The sequence below is a fragment of the Danio rerio genome, chromosome 5 (genome assembly GCF_052040795.2).
Source record: "Danio rerio strain M-AB ecotype USA chromosome 5, GRCz13ab, whole genome shotgun sequence".
Lineage (NCBI taxonomy): Eukaryota > Metazoa > Chordata > Actinopteri > Cypriniformes > Danionidae > Danio > Danio rerio.
This window is the reverse complement of record NC_141025.1, coordinates 13,606,078-13,629,114: the sequence shown is the minus strand read 5'-3', so window position 1 is coordinate 13,629,114 and position 23,037 is coordinate 13,606,078. Positions and strand designations below refer to the sequence as shown.

General features: G+C 35.5%; 1 protein-coding gene across 1 annotated transcript; it reads left to right on the top strand.

Annotated features, from left to right (window-relative positions):
* The first annotated feature begins 862 nt into the window (after positions 1 to 862).
* p2rx2 (purinergic receptor P2X, ligand-gated ion channel, 2) lies at positions 863 to 21,260 on the top strand. The gene is given in 12 exon segments (NM_198983.1): positions 863 to 1,002; positions 3,793 to 3,928; positions 4,610 to 4,681; positions 4,763 to 4,838; positions 13,359 to 13,455; positions 13,532 to 13,612; positions 13,718 to 13,856; positions 15,607 to 15,737; positions 18,758 to 18,848; positions 18,931 to 18,996; positions 19,272 to 19,349; positions 21,076 to 21,260. Coding segments are annotated over 12 exon segments (1,203 nt in total). The 3' UTR covers positions 21,172 to 21,260.
* Positions 21,261 to 23,037: the final 1,777 nt, after the last annotated feature.

The following is a 23,037-nucleotide window of genomic DNA, read 5'->3' as shown; positions in this document are numbered from 1 at the left end:
GTATCTTATTAATACAACCAAGAAATTACATTCAAGCCTTAAAATTACATTCTGGACCACACCTTTAAATAAGTGGTTTAAATAAGCAGCAAAAATCATTTTTTTGGGTGCTATCCTTTTTTCTATGTGTTTATACAAGATAAATTATATTCATACTTGTTATAAAATATAGATACATAAGATTTTAACAGAGGGTGAGGCGGTGGCGCAGTAGGTAGTGCTGTCGCCTCACAGCAAGAAGGTCGCTGGGTCGAACCTCAGCTCAGTTGGCGTTTCTGTGTGGAGTTTGCATGTTGCCTGCCTTCGCGTGGGTTTCCTCCGGGTGCTCCGGTTTCCCCCACAGTCCAAAGACATGCGGTACAGGTGAATTGGGTAGGCTAAATTATCTGTAGTGTATGAGTGTGTGTGAATGTGCGTGTGGATGTTTCCCAGAGATGGGTTGCAGCTGGAAGGGCATTCGCTGCGTAAAAACTTGCTAGATAAGTTGGCGGTTCATTCCGCTGTGGCGACCCCGGATTAATAAAGGGACAAAGCCGACAAGAAATTGAATGAATGAATATTTTAACATTTAATGTAGAAATCTAAGGAATAAACTGTAATAAAAACACGTTTATCCATAGAGGCAGAAACAATACGACATAAAGCCATGAAAAAAAGAACAAAGGTGCCACTTCAGGGGTGAGAGAGAGAGAGAGAGATGGAGAGAGAAAGAGAGAGAGAGAGAGAGAGAGAAAGAGAGAGAGAGAGAGAGAGAGGACAGTAGGCTGTAATCAGTAGATGAGTGTCTCCACACAGCCTCAGTGAACATTGGGACATTCACTTCACAGGAGCTTTATTTGTTATTATATAAGACTTTTACAAAATGGGTTGTCTGGAGTTCCTCAAAGACTTTTTCCTGGGCTTCTGGGACTATGAGACTCCAAAAGTAATGGTGGTGAAGGACAAAAAGCTAGGAGTCATTTACAGAGCTGTGCAGTTCCTGGTCATCACGTATTTCATTTGGTAAGAAGCTGTTTTCCACTGTGTTTATGCTTTTTGTAATTCACAAAATTGATTCCCGTCAGGATATTTTGTAAAAAGACACTTGAAATAATCAGTGGTCCAAGCCATTATCTGCAGATGAGAGGTATGGGGTATCAAACTTTAAGTTAAATAGGCTTAAATGGTCATTAATTCCATGATCAATTTCATTATTAAATATTAGGAAATAATAATATAATTATCATCGTTCTTATTCTTTCTGGGGAAGGTGTAGGTGTTTTGTGGAATGTTTTTGTGTATTTGTTTATATATTAATAATAATTGTTTGTCACTAAAATGTATTGTGTTTTCCTGATTTAATCTGCTTTCTTGACTGGGCAAGATAAGTGTCTCTGTACAGGGAGACAATAAAGATGATGATAAATTATTATAGCCTTTATTATATTTGTTTCTCAGATAGAACGTCGCACAACATGGGAATGCTAAACTGCTCTCATGTTGATTTCAAGTACTTAATAATGAATAAAATCTAAGAAATCCAAAGATTCTGCATACAGAGGAATTTTATTTCTGCACCTTTAGTTATGTAATTGGTAATCTTCAATAAAAGAATAAATTAATTGAACATTTGTACGTTTGATACAGATTTGTCATGATTGTTGAATGCAAATTTACATATTGATACAATATGAGCATTATGGATTTCATGTAGTTTTCTCAAAACTTACTTGGTAATTTTAATTATACAGTTTCTATAAAAGGTGAATCTTTTTTCCCAATGGTTATCTATTATCATTTATTACAAGTTTGTTTTATTAGTAATTTTACAATATGCATGTTTTTAAGCTTAACAAATCATGTTGAACCCATTTACTTTAATGTACTTTTGCCTTGAAAATGAATAATAACATGAAAAAAATGCAAAGCTAAAATAAAATAGAGGAATTTCTTCCTGCCTCTTGAAGAACATTAAATATATGCTGGCAATAGCAATGAAAATGGCAGTAGAAATAAACTAATACAAAACACTTTCGTATCCTATTATACCACTTTAGCTGATGATGGAAATCTAATGGAAAAGTTGATTATATAATCTGTGAGGCAAAGGTAAGTTACTAATATCATCTTAAATATTTTGGCTTTATTAACATCTTCATGATACATTTTCTACATTTCTTAGTTTAGTAAACAGTTAAAGTCTTTGCCCCCTGAATTATTAGCTCCCCTGTTTATTTTTTTCCCTAACTTCACGGAGATATTTTTTTCAACACATTTCTAAACATAACAGTTTTAATAACTCATCTCTAATAACTGATTTATTTGATCTTTGCCATGATGACAGCATATAATATTTTGCTAGATATTTTTCAAGACACTTCTATACAGCTTAAAGTGACATTTAAAGGCTTAACTAGGTAAACTAGGCAGGTTTGGGTAATTAGGCAAGTTATTGTATAACGATGGTTTGTTCTGTAGACTATCGAGAAAAAGTATAGCTTAAAGGGGCTAAAAATATTGACCTTAAAATGCTTCTTGCAGAAATCAAACAAAAAAGATTTTCCCCAGAAGAAAAAATATGATCAGACATACTGTGAAAATGTCCTTCCTCTGTTAAACATCATTTGGGAAATATTAAAAAAAGAAAAATAATTCTAAGCGGGGTTAATAATTCTGACTTCAACTGTAGATATAGTTAAAGTCAGAATTATTAGCCCTCCTGAATTATTAGCCCTCCGTATATTTTTCCCCCAATTTCTGTTTATTGGAGATGAAGATGTCAAAACAAAATAGTTTTATGAAGTAATTTCTAATAACTGATTTCGTTTATCTATGCCATGATGACATGCAGGTTTCTCAAAACTTACGTGGTAATTTTAATGATAAAAGGTGAATCTTTTCCCAATGGTTATCTATTTTCTGAGAACCACCATCCATTACAAATCATCTTGGTCTATTAGTAATTTTATTAGCACGTTTTTTTTTAGCTTAAATAATGTTAACTTAATGTTAATGTAATGACACCAAAAAAAGCAAAGTTACAATAGAATAGATGGATTTCTTTCTGCCTCTAGAAGATTATTAAATATATGCTGACAAAATGCAGTGTAAATGGCAGTAGAAGTAAACTGGTGATACAACAAATCGTTCATATCCAATTACACCATTTTAGCTGATGATGGAAATCTGTTTTTTTCAACACATTTCAGCACATAATAGTTTTATAACTCATTTCTAATAACTGATTTCTGTTATCTTTGCTGCGATGACAGTGGATATAATAGTTTAGTAAATATTGTTCAAGACACTTCTATACAGCTTAAAGGGGAATTTTAAGACTTAAGGTTAATTAGGTTAATTAGGCAGGTTAGCGTAATTAGGCAAGTTATTGTATAACGATGGTTTGTTCTGTAAATAAACGTAAACAAATATTGCTTAAGGGCACTAGTAATATTTAGCATTTTTTTAATTAAAAACTGCTTTTATTCTAGCCGAAATAAAACAAAAAAGACTTTCTCTAGAAGAAAAAATATTATAGGAAAAACTGTCAAAAATTCCTTACTCTGTTAAACATTATTTAGGAAATATTTTAAAAAGTACAGCTATATATATATATATATATATATATATATATATATATATATATATACATATATATATATATATATATATATATATATATATATATATATATATATATATATATATATATATGTGTAGCCTACATTATTTCTAATATTGTGAAGGTTTTATTGTTTGGCATGTATCTGGGTAATGGATGAATGTACAGTAAGTGGGGTTTGCTGTGTGCAGGTATGTGTTTATCAGTCAGAAAGCCTATCAGGAGACGGAGACGCGTCCTGAAAGCTCTGTCTACACTGAGATGAGAGGAGTCGCTCTGCTGGGAGACGCCGTTCAGGACACCACCGAATACGTCAGACCATCTGAGGTGATCAAACCTTAACATTAACTATTAGTGACAAAGGCAGACTAGTTTTTCCACTATTGTGATGTAAATCCGCTTGAAATGAGAAACACAATCAATTGCTAATTACTAATGGGGTGACAGTGGCTCAGTGGTTAGCACTGTCGCCTCACAGCAAGAAGGTCGCTGGTTTGAGTCCCAGCTAGGTCAGTTGGCATTTCTGTGTGGAGTTTGCATGTTCTCCCCATGTTGGTTTGAGTTTCCACCGGGTGCTACGGTTTCACCTGCAGTCCAAAGACATGCGCTATAGGTGAATTGGATTAACTAAATTGGCCGTAGTGTATGTGTGTGTGTGTGTGTGTGAATGATAGTATGTATGGGTGTTTTCCAGTACTGGGTTGTGGTTGGAAGGGCATCTGCAGGGTAAAACATATGATAAAATAGTTGGCGGTTCATTCCACTGTGGCGACCCCTGATAAATAAGGGACTAAGCCAAATGAAAGTGAATGACTGAATGAAATTGGTTCATTCTAAAAAGGTTCCTTTGGATGGATCCATTTTGTGGCGAATGATGACGTCCTTTTATACAGTTTGTTTTTAAAAATCACTGGTTGTTTATAGTTTACAACTCCTATAATTCACACAAAGCATCATGAGGAATTGTCTTGTTTGTCTGATTAATGAATTGATTTTCTTCATGCTCAGGGTGGTGATGTCATCAGTACGATTCTCAGGAAAGAAGTGACACATGATCAGACGCAGGGCACTTGTGCCGAGGTGAGAGCAAGACATGGGCTACTGTCGAGAGATTTGGGAAGCTGGGATTGGTCAGTGTTTATGAAAATGTTTGTTTTGCAGCATTACAGTGTTGCCAATGCCAACTGCACAAGAGATTCAGACTGCATCCAAGGAGAAAGTGATTTTGACGGTCATGGTGAGATTTACATTCACAATCATTTAAAGTCCAAAATAATACATTAGTACAGTTATTTACAGAAGACACCTAATGAAGTGTGATATCACTTGTGAAGAGTTTACATACCAATAAAAGCCTATCAGGCATCCAAAAAAAGTATTATTTCATGACAAGAGCTTAATTATTGATCACAGTACAGCCCCAACAAATTAATCAATTGTCATAAATATACATTGTCACTATTCCCCGAAGCTCTAGCTTTTAGAAAGAGGGTTTTACACATTTTAACAAATACAACTAAGAAAGTGGTTTCATTTTTATGTAAATATATCTGTTATAACAACAATAAAACATTATTACACTTTCCATATCCTATTTTGTCATCTGAAACAATAAAAAACACTTGAAATGTAATGTAAGAACATGTTATACTCATATTTATATGAAAATTATTAATAGAAATTAAATATTTTCTGAATGAACACATACATATAGAATATACATTAAATACATTTAGAAATGTTCATTAAAAAATAACATCTTTCACTAAAAACAAACAAACAAAACGAGTATTATTTAGGACTAGTTAGTTGTTTTTAAAACATCCAATCCTACATATTGAACTAAAGCTATATGAATTTTAGCCACTAGGTCTGAAGAGGCAAGAGGGTTATATAAATATTTTAATAAATACCACCAAGAATGTAATTTAATTTTTGCATAAATACATCTATTATACAGAATAAAATATAATTACACATATTTTGATATTTAATTTTGTCATATGAAACATTAAAGACACACACAAATACACAAAAGTTTTTTTTCTATACACATTTTAATGAAAATTCTGAATAAAAAAAGAAATAAACACAGAATTTACACTAAAATACATTTAAGAATGTTTATGAAAAAATAACATTGTTCACTAGAAAACTAAACAAAAGAAGTATTATTTCAGAACAAATTCATTTTTAACATCTAATCCTACATAATTAATTAAAGCTACATAAATTAATATGGAAAAGCCTCTTCTTTGGACATTTTATTCCTTTAATTAGTCTCTTTAAACTTTTGCAGTAATATGCTGGTATGGTCATTTTAGGGTGACAAGTTAAACAGATTTTAAAAAATTGTTCATCTATCTCAAAAGATTATGAGCGCAAATCTTAACAGTGTTGGACATTTGTATGAGGTGAGAGTCATAAAGAGGGCTATGTTCATTTTAGCAGATGAGAACCAACCGCTTTTCAAAGTTTTGCCTCCTGCCATCAGGCAGAAGGTATACCTATTTTAGACAGCAAGGACCCACAGATATTTGCATTCATCTGTTCCAACTGCAATTGGGTTGTATGTTCTGTTTTACTTTACTTGATTATGATTAATTTTGTTTACTGTTACTTTAATGTTGTCGAGTGTGACATGTTGCTGTTAACTGCTGGCTATTGCTTGGGAACAATTAAGACATTCTAAATAATCAATTAATTTAAAAATATAGAGGCCCTATCATACACCCGGCACAAAAAGGTGCAAATCGTGGTTGGCGTGGTTTGTTACTGTTTTCAGACCAGCGCAACTGTAATTTTCACATTTTCCACCACATTGCTTAAATAGCAAATCTATTTGCACCAATCTGTGGACTCATAAGTGTCCTGTTCTGAAAAGGAGGTGTGTTAAGGCGCAGTGTTGGTGTGTTGCTATTTTGTAGAACTGAAACACACCATTGACCAACTAAAAGCTGGTCAAAAGACCAGTACAGAGTGCTTTAGTTATGAGCCCATGCAGGTCTAAACACTTAAACATTGTTTAATACACACATGATGTACAGGAATACATAAATATCTTTACATATGAAAAAATAAAGGATAAAAATGTTGCAAAAATTATTATTTTCCACCTTAATATAAAAATCACTGCCTCTATGCCTTCTTCATCTAGGATGAACACCTTTTTATTCATGTTTATTCATGACAATTTGCATATGTATAATGTTATTATTATTGGCAGTATTATTTATTATATGCATACTTATATTTGTTTTACTAAAAACAAGTTTAGATTTTATTTATTTTTTTTATGATTTATTTAACATTTTTCCATTTTACAAACATATCAAACAACCCTTACATAAATAATAATAGAAAAAAATGTATAAATATAAATACAAATAACATATTGATAAAAAAAGTGAATAAATAAATTAAAATAAAAAAGAAGATAATAATAAAATAAAATAAACAATTAATGCGAGGCAGATGTCTACATTTATACAGTAATCTCAAATGTTACATTTCGAGTGATGAAAGATTACAAACTGATGTACTATTGTGATCAAAAGTTGAGGTGATCAGTCTAGATCCAGCTGGAGAGTTTTAACATATAAAGAAAGGGCATCCCAAATTTTGGCAAATGTTCTGTTAGGTCTTTGAAGGGAATATCTAATCTTCTCTAGTTTTACAAAATACAAAACATCTTTCAGCCACCGTACATGCGAGGGTGGTTGAGGGTTCTTCCAGTATAATAAAATGACACGCCTAGCAAGCAAAGTAAGAAAGGCCACGAAGTTTAAAAGGTAAGTGGGTAATGCATAATTATCCGGCATCACGCCAAACAGGCCAATAATGGGTGATGGTGTTATATCTATAGAAGTAATGGCTGAAAGAGACTGAAATACTGAGCCCCAAAATGAGGAAAGAGCTGGGCATGTCCAAAACATATGGGTTAAAGTACCTAAACCCAAACGACACCTATCACATTCTGGATCAATAGTTGGGTCGATCCGTGCGAGCCTACATTTCGACCAGTGTACTTTGTGAACCACTTTACACTGAATGAGGCAGTGACGTGCGCATATAGATGAAGAATGAACCCTGTCCAGAACTGCCTCCCATGTATCTTGATCTATTTCAATATTAAGGTCCGCAGACCAGCTGGTGCGGAGACTGTCACCTGGAAAAGACTGTAAATTTGCAAAAATACTGATTAGTTTAGAGATTAGGCCTTTACTGCTTGCTTCAAGACATAAAATATTGTCGATCTTCGATAGTTGAGGGACATTGGGAAAACCAGGGAAATGTTTACGAACATAGTCACGTACTTGTAAATATCTAAAAAAATGATTTCTCGGAATGTTATACAATGCATTCAGTTGGTCAAATGAGGCAAAAACACCTTCGATATAAAGATCTGCTACTGAGAGTATCCCTTGATTCTTCCAAGGGGCATATGCTCCATCCAATATAGATGGAGAAAACAATGGGTTTAGATGTATTGGGGCGGTTAAAGGGGTAGATTGAAAGCCAAAGTTACGTAAAAACTGAATCCCAATTTTAAGACTGCTTTTCACAATTATATTATCAGTGTATTTAAGTGGAGATAGCGTGATGGGAAAGCAGAGGAGAGCTTTTAAGTCCGAAGATCTACATGAGGCGTTCTCAATATTTAACCATGCTGGGGGACCGTCTAGATTTTTTTTATTTTTCCAATATAATAAGGATCGTATGTTCGCAGCCCAATAATAAGACAAAAAATTAGGGAGGGCCATCCCACCCAAGCCCTTAGGTTTCTGTAGAATGTCCTTTCGAATCTTCGGGGTCTTACCATTCCACAAAAATTGAGAGATAGAACTATCTAATGTAGCAAAAAAAGATTTTGGGATAAAAATTGGAATACACTGAAAAAGGTATAAGAATTTAGGGAGTACATTCATCTTTACGCAGCTGATTCTGCCTGCCATTGATAATGGGAGAAGAGACCAGCGGCGAAAATCATGTGTGAGACGACTAAGCAATGGAGAAAAATTTTGGTCGAACAGCTCTTCAAATTTTTTTGTCACCTGTACACCCAAGTATTTGAAGCTGTGTAAAGTGGCCTTAAATGGCAAGGAAGATAAAGGGTATTCAGAGGCAGCATTATTAATAGGCATTGCTTCACTTTTAGTCAGATTTAATTTGTAGCCTGAAATTTTGCCGAATTCTGTTAGCAATGCAAGCACCGCTGGGATAGAGCCGGCCGGGTCAGCAATGAACAGCAAAAGGTCGTCTGCATACAAGGATAATTTATGGTCAACTCCCCCCCTAGTGATGCCCAACATTGAACTGCCTCTAAGGGCAATGGCCAAAGGTTCGATAGCCAGAGCGAACAGAAGAGGGGAGAGTGGGCATCCTTGCCTTGTTCCTCTCCCAAGAGGGAAGTATTATGAGTAGTAATTATTTGTGCGTACGCAGGCTAAAGGGGAAGTATACAAAAGCTTTATCCAAGATATAAAATAATCACCCACTCCAAATTTTTTAAGAGTGTAAAATAAAAAATCCCACTCAACTCTGTCGAAAGCCTTTTCAGCGTCCATGGATATAATTAACTCTGGAGTCTTTTTATGTGGGCTAGTGTAAAGAATATTTAAGAGACGTCTGATGTTGTGAAAAGACTGCCTATTTTTAATGAAACCAGTCTGATCTGGGGAGATTATAGCTGGTAGTAGTGGTTCCAAGCGACATGCTAGTATCTTAGCAAGTACTTTTACATCTGCACACAGTAGAGAAATAGGACGATAATTATTACACTGAAGGGGGTCCTTATCTTTTTTAAGAATTAAGGAGATGGAGGCTTGGCGTAAAGTTTGTGGAAGTATACCAGATTTAAAAGATTCATTAAACATGTTCAGCATAAGAGGTGATAATTTCTCTGAAAATGTTCTAAAAAAATCAGCTGGAAAACCATCAGGACCTGGGCTCTTTCCACTTTGCAAAAGGCTCAGTGTTGTCTTAACTTCATCGAGAGTGATGGGATCATCCAATTTTAAGGCCAAGTCAGGATCTATAAGGGGAATATCAAGATTATGAAAAAAACTATCAAGGTGTGATTCTTCGTTCAGGCTTTCTGAGGTGTACAAGGAGCTGTAGAAATTTCTAAATTGGTTGTTAATGAGAAGTGGGTCAGTTGTGGGTCCAGAAGAAGTTGAAATTTGAGTTATATGGTTTAGAGCAGAGGACTGGCGTAGCTGGTGTGCTAGTAGTTTACTAGGTTTATCGCCAAATTCATAGTAATTATAACGGCTTTTATGAAGAGCTTCAGTGGCCTCATTCGTTGTCAGCAGGTCAAATTCAGTTTTTGTTGTAAGTATTTCTTTAGACAAATCTGGAGTTGGTGAGGTTTCCATTTTGGACTGAAGCTTCGCTAGATATTTAATTAAAGAGGACTTCTGTTCAGATGCCCTTTTTCTCTGATGTGCTGAATAAGATATGATTTCTCCCCTCAGAAAGGCTTTACAAGCTTCCCATAAAATACTAGCTGAAATGCTAGGGGTGACATTTGTAGAAATAAAAAGGTCAATCCGATCGTTGATAATTTGCACAAAATCTGGGTCATTAAGTAATAGAGTATTTAGGCGCCAGAAAGACCTAGGAGTTGTCCCACAAGGAAATGATAGATCCAATGTAAGCACAGCATGATCAGATATCACAATAGGACTATAGAAGCAATTCTTGATACATGGAATTAATTTATTATCAAGGAGAAAATAATCAATCCGAGAAAAGCTTTGGTGGACAGGTGAAAAAAAAGAAAACTGTTTTGCGTTAGGGTTTAGAAAACGCCAGGCATCAGAAACTGCATATTGTTCCATAAACGATTCAATAGTTTTTGCTGATTTTGAAATAGCTCTGGGTTTTGATGAAGAACAATCTAGAGTAGGATTCAGGCAGCAGTTAAGATCTCCTCCTAAAATAAGTTGGCTAGTGTTTAAATCAGGAAGGGAAAATAAAAGATTCTTGAAAAAAACTTCATTGTCCCAATTTGGTCCATATATATTTGCTAATACCAGATGAATACCATTAATGTGGCCAGTAATAATGATAAAACGTCCATTTGGATCAGAAATTACTTTAGATACAGAAAATGGAATTAATCTATGTATAAGTATAGCCACTCCTCGTGACTTACTGGAAAACGAGGAATGATACAGCTGACCTACCCAGTCCTTTTTAATTTTTAAGTGATCAGCACTTGTAAGATGAGTTTCTTGGATAAAAGCTATTTTAGTGTTTAACTGCTTCAAGTGGTTGAGAACTTTGTTACGTTTTATAGGTGAGTTAAGCCCTTTGACATTCCAGCTGGAGAATGTAAGTACACCAGTAGGTGTCCCACTGAACACAGGAGACATTAAAAACTAGTTGTCACAAATTTTCTCTGGTCCCCGCAAAAAAAAAAAAAAAAAAACATAAGAAGAAAAAGAACAGAAAAGGGAAAGAAAAAAAAAAAGAAACACACAACTACAAACACCAACCCGCCCCCACCCTCCTAACCCACACACACAACTCCAACAAGTGATGTAGGCAAGAACATCTACATCAAACATATCTCCAACCAACACTGTTGCAAGCTTCCTTCTTCCTTTATACAATCCCTCCCCATATTTTACCACACAACCTCATAGTTGTATTTGTACCACTACTACATACAACCGTATGAATAACTGACTTAAAAATAGATTAATTCAACATATTTTGAAGTATGACGTAATCGTATGTTGGTATCAAACATTGTATACAGTTTAACAAGTCTTTATCCCCGAACACGATGATATATCATCGTCCATGAAAAATATTAAAGGTGAAAAGAACGAGTCACCATTTTCATCAAAAAGCAATAATAGAATTGTCAAAAAAAGAAAAAAAAAAATTCACATTGCATCTCGACGAACAAACTTCTGTGAGAGTACATCGAATAACGTTAGTCACCCAGTAGTAACTCCTTGAAGTGGCATGAGTGTTACGGAAAAAAGGGAAAAAAAAGCGCCAAGCTGTTTATGACAAGAGATGGGTTTATGTCACGTCATGTCATCGTCCAAAGCATAGAGGTGAACTACTATACGTCTAAGTTCCGAATGTAGTTGTTGGCTTCGTTAGCTGTCAGCAGCCATAGTTTCTCACCGTTCGGTAGAGTGATGCGTAGTTTAGCTGGAAAGAGAAGAGCAGGTCTGAGTCCGCGCTTGTATAGCTCCGCCATGGCATCTTTGAATTCACTGCGCAGCTTTAGGACATCTGGGCTGTAATCTTCAAATATCCGAATCTTGTGATTACGAAAGGTCAAAATTCCTTTTTTACGGGACTCACGAACCACCAAATCCTTCACCTGGTAACGGTGAAACCGCAAAACCACAGGGCGCGGTCTCTGACCTGGGGCAGGTTTGGGAGCGGGAATTCGGTGCGCTCTGTCCAGTTCAGGCGGTGACGCCAAAATCTAATCGCCAAATACCTCAGCAAGCATTTCGGAGAAAAAGTTAGTTGGTCGCGGTCCCTCGATTGACTCGGGGAGCCCCACGATGCGAATATTCTGCCGCCGGCTGCGCCCCTCTAGGTCTGACATTTTAGACCGCAGCCACTCATTTTCTTTAGTGAGGCCGGCGCACGCGGTCTCCAGGTGTTCAAGGTGCTGGGTCACCTCCGCGAGTCCCGATTCAAGGCAACTGATGCGCTGGTCGTGAGCCGCGACTGTGGAGTTAATATTCTCCAACTTACTGTCCAAGCTTTCAAAAGAGGCTTTAAAATCCGCGGCCAGAGAGGCTCTGAGCTCCTCGTGCAGGGCGCTAATTTCGGCTAGCGTGACACCAGAGCTAGGCGAGGACGGCGCTTCACGGTCTTTTTCCACCTGTTTGCCCTTTCCTTTCGACATGTTAAGTGAAAATTTAATACTACGTACTCTAAGAGAGAAAAGTAAATAAATGTAGGTTGCCATAAAGTTCTAAACCAACGAGGTTTGTAAAGAAGAAATAAAAAGTTAAAGGGAGCTGATCGCACTCACGTCCATACCAAAGGCGACATAACCGGAAGTCAAACAAATTTAGATTTGTCCATCTGTCGGGTTTTGGATTTGTATGCTTCACCATATGAGGCAAAAAAATAGGACGTGTGTTTGGATATAACTCAGTTGTTTGACCACACTTTGTTATTATTAGTTGTTTGACCACACTTTGTTATTATTGTTCATTTATTCGTTTTTTGGAAATAAGAACTGAATAAAGAAATAGTTTTGAAACAAATCTTTGTGCTTAACAAACGAAATTAAATATGTGGACTAATGGATGTCTTCAGTGGAGTGAGTTTCCACCGTTTTCTCATTCCACGAAAGTAAAGAAGTAATGTAAAGAGAAAGTAAAGAGGCCGAATGGAGGAGGCTCATTCTTTATCCTCGTGCGACACAACTGACTCTGAAAGTGAATGGGAGATGAGACTCTGATTGGTTTAATGCACGTTCTGTTCAAAACACACACGTAACTCATTAAGAGAATAAGCACAACCCTGTTAGACCATGCACTGGGGCACAAAGTGTATTTTTCTATCCTTAAAATAGCAAAAGTGGATGAAGGAATTAAGCTAACTTATTAGTTTTTACAAATTTAAGTGGATTGAACATAAAACAATCAAGTTGTCCCAAGAAAACTCAAGAAATTTGTTATTTCAGCTCATTTTAAATACGTTTGCACAAACAGCAAATGTCATTTTTGAGTGAATATTAAATCATACACTTGTTTTTGGATAGGTCAAAGAACAGGACGGTGTATACGATACTACAACTACACATTCAAGACCTGTGAGATCAAATCCTGGTGTCCTATTGAGGAATATGCTGTTGTCAGGTACTGAGCTTTTATTGACTGATCTGTTTAAAGTCAAAAAGAAAAAGTCAGGAAAATGTATTTTCTTTCTGCACAGAGAGCCGGCTTTGGAACAGGCCATTAATTTCACAGTGTTCATAAAGAATGCCATCCATTTCCCAAAGTTTAAAGTTCTCAGGTATGTTAATGAGTTTCACAATATTTCAGAAATCAGACACACTTGATATCAATTGATGTTTCTCCTTGTCCTATAAGTACATCTAAGTGATGGTTTTAACTGCAGGGGCAATATTAAACCCAACAAGCCGAAGAAGTTGTTGCGATGCCATTATCATCCAGAAACCAACCCTTACTGTCCCGTGTTCAGCCTGGGCTTTATCGCAGCACAGGCCAGAGAGAAATTCAGCGAACTCTGCAGAACGGCATGTACACAATCTATCGTTAACTGTTCTCATTCCTCAGGATCATTGGAAATATGTGCCTCAGCCTACGTTTTGTTGCATGTTTTAGATGACAAATCCACTAGAGGGCACGGTCTACATTTTTGAGAAACTGAAATGCATTAGTTATTGGACATTTCGTTGTATATTTCAGATGACAAATCCACTAGAGGGCGCTGTCTACATTTCTGCGAATCTAAAATACACAAGTTATTGTACATTTCGTCGTACGTTTCAGATGACATATTCACTAGGGGGCGCTGTCTACATTTTTCGGTGTACGTCTACATTTTTTGTTGTACGTTTCAGATGACAAATCCACTAGAGGGCGCTGTCTACATTTCTGCGAATCTGAAATACATGAGTTATTGTACATTTCGGTGTACGTTTCAGATGACATATTCACTAGAGGGCGCTGTCTACATTTTTGCTAATCGGAAATACATTAGTTATTGTACATTTCGATGCACGTTTCAGATGACAAATCCACTAGAGGGCACTGTCTACATTTTTGCAAACTATGATATCTATTAATTATTGTATGTTTTGTTGCACATTTTAATTCATATGTAATCCAAATGGATGGAAATTTGATATGCAATCAATATGAATACATAATACATCTTATTTGGTAGGCCTAAATGATTTTTTATGAGCGTACACATCCATGAGGCAGGATTTGCCGTACAGATCACCTAGGAAACCGCTTATCTAAACCCAACCAATAGTGTTTAAAAAAAAAAGCAATAGAGAAAAGTCCACTGTGACCATGTAATTTTACCATGATATTACCGTGCTTTTATATGATTTGTGGAACCGTGCTCTTTGTGGAAACCCAGGAGCTGTCGAAACCAAACTAACCACAAAATAAGTTGTTATTATGAAGAGATATGAAAAGAAAATTTATTTGATTACAAATCTTAGGCACTATTTACTTGTTTTGTGGAATTTACTCTGTTTTCCAAAGAACTGCAAGATAAATAGTCCTTTATTCGTCGATAATATGTCTCTATAAATATCATTAGTGTAAAAAGGATCAAAAGTAGTTGACATCATACTGCCCCCTAGTGATCATTTTACCTAGAAACTGCAGTCAAACATAAGTTGAAGTACGTTTCATGCAATTTAACAGAATTTCATCAATAATATGTCGCTCTAAGGGAAGTTTCATAAACTAGTTTATAAAGGAGCACGTGATATGATTAAGCATGACAGGATGCTCATCTATAATCAGTAATAATCCAATCAGTGTGATCCAAGCTTACAATAAATGAATTGTTTCGCCCTGCTGCTCTATCTTCGTTTTGTAACCCCCTTCCACCCCATCTCCTCCTTTTCCTCCCTTTTCTAAGAGGAGCTCTCGAGACCAACCTGATCTCGGTCCCCCTTATATACTTATTGACCGGGCGGGAGCTTTGGGCAAAATATCTCTGAGCTCAGGGTTTTCTCCCAGGACAGCATGCCAAGCCTGCTATTTCACTAAGCATATCAAGGTGGGAACTTGATATATCATTAGTGTGAAAAGAAACAAAAGTAGTTCGCATCATACTGCCCCTTTGCATTAATTTTACCTTGAAAACTGCAGTCAAAAGTACGTAGAAGTATGTTTTTTGCGGTTTCACTGAAATTTAATTTCCAATGAGCCTGTGTTGGTTATTTTTGCACTTTAAGCAATGATACAATTTTGATATGTAGGTTTAACATAAGTGTTAACATTTTACTACACATTCAGGGTGGAATAATTGGAGTGTTCATTAACTGGAAGTGCGATTTTGACGTGGATCCGTCTGCGTGTATTCCCACATATTCATTCAGAAGGCTGGACATGAGAAAAAACCTGCCCAGTTCTGGATACTACTACAGGTACTGCTACAACTAACAAGAACCAAGTAGAATTCTGAAACCCTAGTTATTAGCGACACCGGAGGCCATTAAATGAACTACAGAAAGCAACTTGCGATGAATGTGATTCAACATCCTGATATACTCTCAAAGATCTTGGTTTTTAATGTTAAAAGATATTAAAATGATATTTTCAGCTAAATACCGCTAACAAACATCCAAATTTAATCAGTGCGCAAACTCTCAAGTGCATGGGTATACACGTGTTGTAGACTCGTTTTTGCTGTGCATTGTGGGATTGAGTGCACTTCAGAACGTCCACTATGGTTTCGGACACGACTAGAAATGGCTGCTCTCTCAAATAGTGTACTATTATATGTCCCATGAAAAAAGTTTACATGACATGATTCCAGCGACAAGCAATTTGGCTGTTTACACCAAAAGCAATGCAACATGACAGAAACATTTAAGTACCAACCACTGTACTCCCAACAAAATGGTAAAAGCTTTTAAATCTAATTAATACATATTGAACCTCTAACATTATTCATAGGCTACTGAGTGACTGATTCACAGTTCTGGCTTTCATTTTCAAACCATCTGCTATTTTATTTTCAAGATCAGAGGTACAGTATCTGCTTCTGCTTTCAGTGGTATGGCAAAAAATGTCACGTAAAATGGTAATTAAACCCACATTGGTAGCCTTTAACACTGAATGAAGCCCATAATCAGTAGCCGAGGTTATCATTGTCATAGTATATGCTGTTGTTCTGCCACAAGGTAGCGGAAATAGCAATGGCCAAAGGTTAGGACAAAAAATCCTTTTAACATGGAAAAGATACCTTTTATCATGTGAGTCGTTAGGACATGGTGTGAGATTGTCTTTTTTTTTTGCTATGGTGACCTACATCCACTTGCTCCTATAATGAAAAAAAAATAGAGGGCGATGGATGATTTCATACTTTGGGAACCAATTGGATTTGTTGAATGACGGGCTAGCTAATAAAATTGAGGAAGATTGATGAATGGATGAGAGCAGAGCAGAAAAAAAGTCAAGTCCTAATAGCCCACCCTAAAGTAGAGATCTATGCGGGACTGAAAATTTAACCTCGCTCACGCCAGGTATTGTATCGCAACCAACCGCTACCGCCGTATATTAAGCCTCTTTTACCCACTGCCCGCCCCGTTTTCTACCCAACCGTTACCGCTTGACATGCGGTGAGGTTTGAGGCTGGTAAGGCACTGACTCTTCCAAAGTCAGATTTACAAACATACCCAGGGTTTATGGCCCGATTGGACCAGTGGTTCAGATTTTTACTAGCCCTGCCAACATTTCCACAGGCCCCGCACTAAAATAAAAATGTAATAAATTTATTGTAGATATTTCTTGGCCACATATTTTAAATAATGTGTCAAAAATAATATCTGTGAATCTAGAATTTAAATATGGTGAAAATGTTAAAATATTTAGCTGTAAAATATAGCAGTATAGAAAATGTGCAGGTATTTTATTGCAAAACAAAAGGTGGCTGACTTAAAAGTAACGGCAAACTATGCAAAACATCACAACATTTTTTCATGGTGTTGTACTTATGTAAATGTCTGTTTCCACAATGTTAGAAACAGATTGGTGCTGTCAAAATTAGTGCGTTAACGCATGCGATTAATTTGAAATATTTACCGCATTAAAAAATAACGCAATTAACGAAGTTGCAGGTTTTTTTCCTGTTAAGTACAATTGTTTGTATTCAATACTTTATTTTTATTATTAAATTTTTCCATTTTCCATATCTGTAACACCTGTATTTTGACATTTTTTTGCAGCCCACTTAGAATCCAACATGGAAATCAATGTTTTCTTTATTGGCATTGATTGTTTTGAAATTCAAATGGCATTAACATGCCTGTGCTTTTATTTCTGTAATAAATATGGCTGTCAAGCCAGGATCTTGATGGTTTATTGTAGGTATGTTGTTTACATGAAGAAATCTGTGTTACAAGTTAAACAAAAATTCTAATAAACAATTACATTTTGAATGTAAATAGTTTTTTGTCTTGCGTTTACATAAATTTTACATTCGAATAGCCAAAATTACACGTTTCAGTCTTTTTAATGCGATTGATAGCAATTAATAAAAAAACAGATGTTTTCTTTTAGCCTCATAATTTGTTGTGGCCGTCATGTTGTCGTCTCTTCACTGTACTGGTTTTTACCAGGTTATGTAAAAAAAATAACGTGCTTACAACATCCAATCAGATAAGAGGAACCGAAAAGCAATGTGGTGTTTACGACTTCACCGAAAAGGTAGCTTTCAAAGACTTAAAAGAACAAATTATTTTTCGATTCTAAGACTGTATTTGCATGCAATTGACAAATAGTTTCACGCAAATTAAAATGAATGACAATGCAGCACGGGTCCGATCGGGCCAGTCACCATTCTGTCTACTGCCCCGAGCATCTCTCACTCTGGCCCCGGGCCATCGGACAGTCCTTATTGTTGAGCCCTGATACCCACTCAATATATTTGCCAACTACAGATTGTTTCATTGATCATATCAGCGTTATTTCTAAACACATAGCAGGTACATATTGGGCCTCAGAAAAATGTGCCTTTGCCTGCTCATGTTCAAACTACACCAGAGTTCCCGATCGCTACCGCGTTTTATTCTGAAATTTATTTCCACGCCACAAGAAATGTGGTCCGGTCAATGCAGACCTCTACCCTCAAGCACCGATGGCCCCGGCCTACAAGAATTCCGGTTGACCAGGAGGTGAAAAAGATATTTTCAATAGGCTTGTTGATTAAAGTTCATGAGGGCAAATTAGTTTATTTATTTTTTTACAAAATAATGAAATGCACCGATACAACCTTAATAACAAGAACTACTATATACATATTAAAATGGAAGTAAATTTTGATTTCATGCCGACTTTAAGGGTATAGAGGACAATTTCAGATATAGAATTTGTTTTCAAATGTATAAATGCTCACTCTTTCAATAATAATATTGTCTTTACATTTTTTTCTATCATGTTTGAGGTTTGCTAAATATTACCATAAGGATGGTGTGGAGTACAGAAGCCTGATAAAAGCTTATGGGATTCGCCTGGATGTCATCGTTCATGGACATGTGAGATCATACAGGAAGTCCATTAGTGACATGCCGAATGCACACATGACACCTACTAATCTAGTACACATTTCCCTTTCAGGCAGGACGATTCAGTCTAATCCCAACCATCATCAACACGGTCACGGCCATGACTTCAGTAGGAATTGTATGTATTTATTTTTGTGCCGAATACATATAAAACGCATGGTTATTTTAGGACGATGTGTGAGATGTTGATGACGATGCCTGAATGACTCTGATGGCAGCATCAACATTTCACAAATTGCATTATGGGAATGATTCTTGGGCTTCGCTCATAGTGCTTAGTCTGGAGACAACCTAATGGAAAGAGGCATTTATGAACACACACGGCTTCTCTTTCAGTCAGGGTTTTGTCCTGATGCTCAATCCTAATATTTGGGAATGCTTCTAATGTTTTAGTGCTCAATCATCTGCGACTGGATCATGCTGACGTTCATCGACAAGAACGAAGTCTTCAGCGAAAAGAAGTTTGATGATGTAAGTCAAGTAAGATTAAGGTGAAGTCACATTGACATGTTATATACAGTTGAGAGCGAAATTATTAGCGCTACTGTGCAATGTTTATTCTTCTTCAAGTATTTCTCAAGTGATATTTAACGGATTAAGGATAGTCAGATTGATCTTGAAGTATCAATATTTACGATGCTGGGAATGTATCAAAAGGATCGATCCTTAAGTAAAAGTTTCAATCCTTTTTGGGGTTTTTATCTTATTGAGTGATCTGAGATTTTCAAATAACACAATAATTATAGCACCACATATTATAGAAATATTTACTTAAATAGAAACACGAATGGGAACTATAATATTCTTCCACTGTATCTCCACTAATAGGTCAGCGTTGGGTCATGGCACAGTAGTAGACACCACACTGAGGAGATAGTAGTTTCCCGAAACCGAGACCCATTCATTTGGTGGAGAAATCATAAGCAAACATTTCCTGCTCGTAGCAAACTGGAAAAAAAAAATCTTATGGTCACTGCATCATCTGCCCCTTCTGAGATTTTTTTTTCCAAAGCAGGAGAGTTGATCAGTCAAAGAAGAAATCATCTAAAGAGGAAAAACATTAACATTCGGTTGTTCCTTCACAAAAACCTGACTAAAATCAGAAAGCACAAATAAATATTGCAACTGAAATTTAAGATTCAATCCGAAGTTCTGCTGCTTTGACCTTTAAACAAGGTGTAGAAATTCTAGCCCCAAAGACTGATTTTTTTTTTTTTGCCCATTTCAGTCTTTTGTCAAGGATATATTTTTTGCTAGGCAACTATTTGTTTTATTATATTTTACTTTTAAAAATTATTATTTTTTAATTTAACAAGGCATAATTCAATAATGCAGTGCATTATTTTTTGTTATATATGGTGCTATTTACCCAATTATAGTTCTGTAATTTTAATAATTGTAAAAAGGAATCATGTAAAAAGGAGTCTTGTGTTTTATTTATGAATAATAACCATAATCATAGTAAAGGTGTTAAAAATAATTTTTAAAAAACACTATAAAATTTTTCATTTAAGTATTGATATTGATATCGATGAAATACTTGGCATCGGATTAAAAACAAAAATATTGTTATTGTTCATCCCTAATTAAGAAATTTTTAACAGTATTTCCTATAATATTTTTTCTACTGAAGAAAGTCTCATTTGTTTTATTTAGGCTAGAATAAAATCAGTTTTAAAACTTTGTAAACTTTTTCAGTTTTAAAGCATTTAACATTTTTTAAAACCCATTTCAATGTTGATATTATTAGCTGTTAAATATTTATGTACATGTGATATTTCCGTTTTTTTATTTGTAATAAATTTGCAAAAATTTAAAGAAATCTTTTTTCACATTGTCATTATGGGGTAGTGAGTGTAGAATTTTAAGGTAATACATTAATTTAATCCATTTCGGAATAAGGCTATAACAAAAAAATGTGGAAAAAGTGAAGCGATATCAAAACTTTCCTGATGCACTGTATATAGACACTTGTAATCAAATACAGCTATATCATTGGCTGTTGACCTTTTAACACAGATAAACTATGCATTTTGTGACAATCAAATTTCTTGTATTTCATTTCAAGTATTTTTGGCTTCATAATGTCAAATGCACAGCCTTTCTAATTATTGGCTGCGTCTGAAATTAATGTTGACATGTTTTCGATTTCTTTCATTCATTCATCAGTTTGTTTTTTTCTATTTGTTTTTTTCAGGTCTCCAAGCAGCCCAGTCAGCCAATAACAACAGACTTTACGCTCACAAGCTATGGATCCACTCACTCAGACCTGTCAGATGGCGTACCCTTATAAACATGCATTAACACTGCTCCAAATGTACAGAGTACAGTATTTCGACATGAAGCGCTGGATAATGCATCATAAAATGTCATATTTGAATCTAGAAAAGCTTTGAAAACATGCAAAACCACATATCTGTTATACTTTGCTTCAGTAAATATTAAATCTTGATCAATGGTGTACTTGCTTGGTGTTTAATTCTACTACATGAAGGGCTTGGATGAACAATTAAGAAATTGCAATATTACATATAAACAGTGGGGAAAATAAGTATTGAACACGTCACCATTTTTCTCAGAAAACATATTTCTAAAGGTGCTGCTGACTTGAAATGTTCCTCAGATGTTGATAACAACAAAATAAATGTATATATACAAAGAAAAAAAACTGATTAGCTTATAAAGGAATTTTTGTGTAATAAAATAAAACGAAATGCAGTGAAAGCCCAGACAGCAGCTGAAATCGCTCAGTAGTTCTTCTGCAACCCTCTGCCTTTCCTCATTGCACATAAATTTTAGCTGCTTCAGTCCAACGTCTACATTATAAGGATGATGAAGATGAAACCAGGGTGGACATTTCAGCTTGACAATGATCCAAAACACAGCAGAGGAAACTCTCAAATGCTTTCAGAGAAAGAAAATCAAGCTGAAGAATGGCCCAGCCAATCACCTGATGTGAATCCAATAGAAAATTCTAATTAAAGCTCAGATTTGATAGACGAGACCCACAGAACCGTCAAGATTTTTACACTTTGTTGAAGGAAAAACTCACACCTGAGCTATGCATGTGGCTTCATTCTCCATCTGAGGCGCGTCTTTAAGCTGCCATAACCAAAAAGCCCTGTTATATAAAGTATACATTTCAGTAGTTCAGTACTTTCTCCTTGTGTCATTCTAATGTTATTATGCATAAGTACTTTTTCAAAGTTTTGTTTTATTTTAATTCAATTCAATTCAGCTTTATTTGTATAGCGCTTTTACAATGTAGATTGTGTCAAAGCAGCTTCACATAAATGGTCATAGTAACTGGAACAGTGTGGTTCAGGTTTTAGTGTTTAAGTTCAGTTCAGTTCAGTTTAGCTCAGTTCAGTGTGATTTAATCATTACTGAGAGTTCAAACACTGAAGAGCAAATTCATCGATGCGTAGCTCTACCAATCCTGAACCATACGAGGCAGTGGCGACTGCGGAGAGGGAAAAAAAACTTCACCTGGTGGGAGTGAAGAAAAAAAACCTTGAGAACCAGACTCAGTTGGGCACGACCATTTTAATTTCTCCGCTGGCCAAAAGTTTTGTGAAGAGCTTCATTCGCCGTGGTGAATATTTGTATTGTTTTTGTTTTTACCAAAATCTGGTTCAATTCTATGTCAACAGCTCCTTTAGAAATATTCCCAGGAAAAAAACATCACATGTTTATACTTATTTCCACCACTGTATATTTAAAAAAGAATACTAATAATCAATATTTGAGCTTTCATTCACACGTCACTTGATATAAGTAATGTAGTTTTAGTTAGGCTAATCTAATTAAAAACGAGAATTTTTTCTTTGCAACTAGCTGAAAAAAAAATGATTAAACAAGTTTTATTTAATTTCAGCTAACATTCACTTAACATACAAATAAAATAGTTTAAGATTTTATAGTTTAGATTAACTGTAATAACTCTGGACTTTAAGCAGCCCTTGATTTTGATCAGAATATTTTATTTTTTTTTAGATTATTTTTATTTTAACAGTAAAAATATTTAGATTATATACATTTTGAGGCAAACTGTGAAGCTGTGTGTAGAAGGGGCATCAGCACCTTTTTTTGTCTCAGGAAACCATCACGTTTTCACATTGGCCCCACTATGCTTACTCTTTTTTTTATTGTGCTTTTA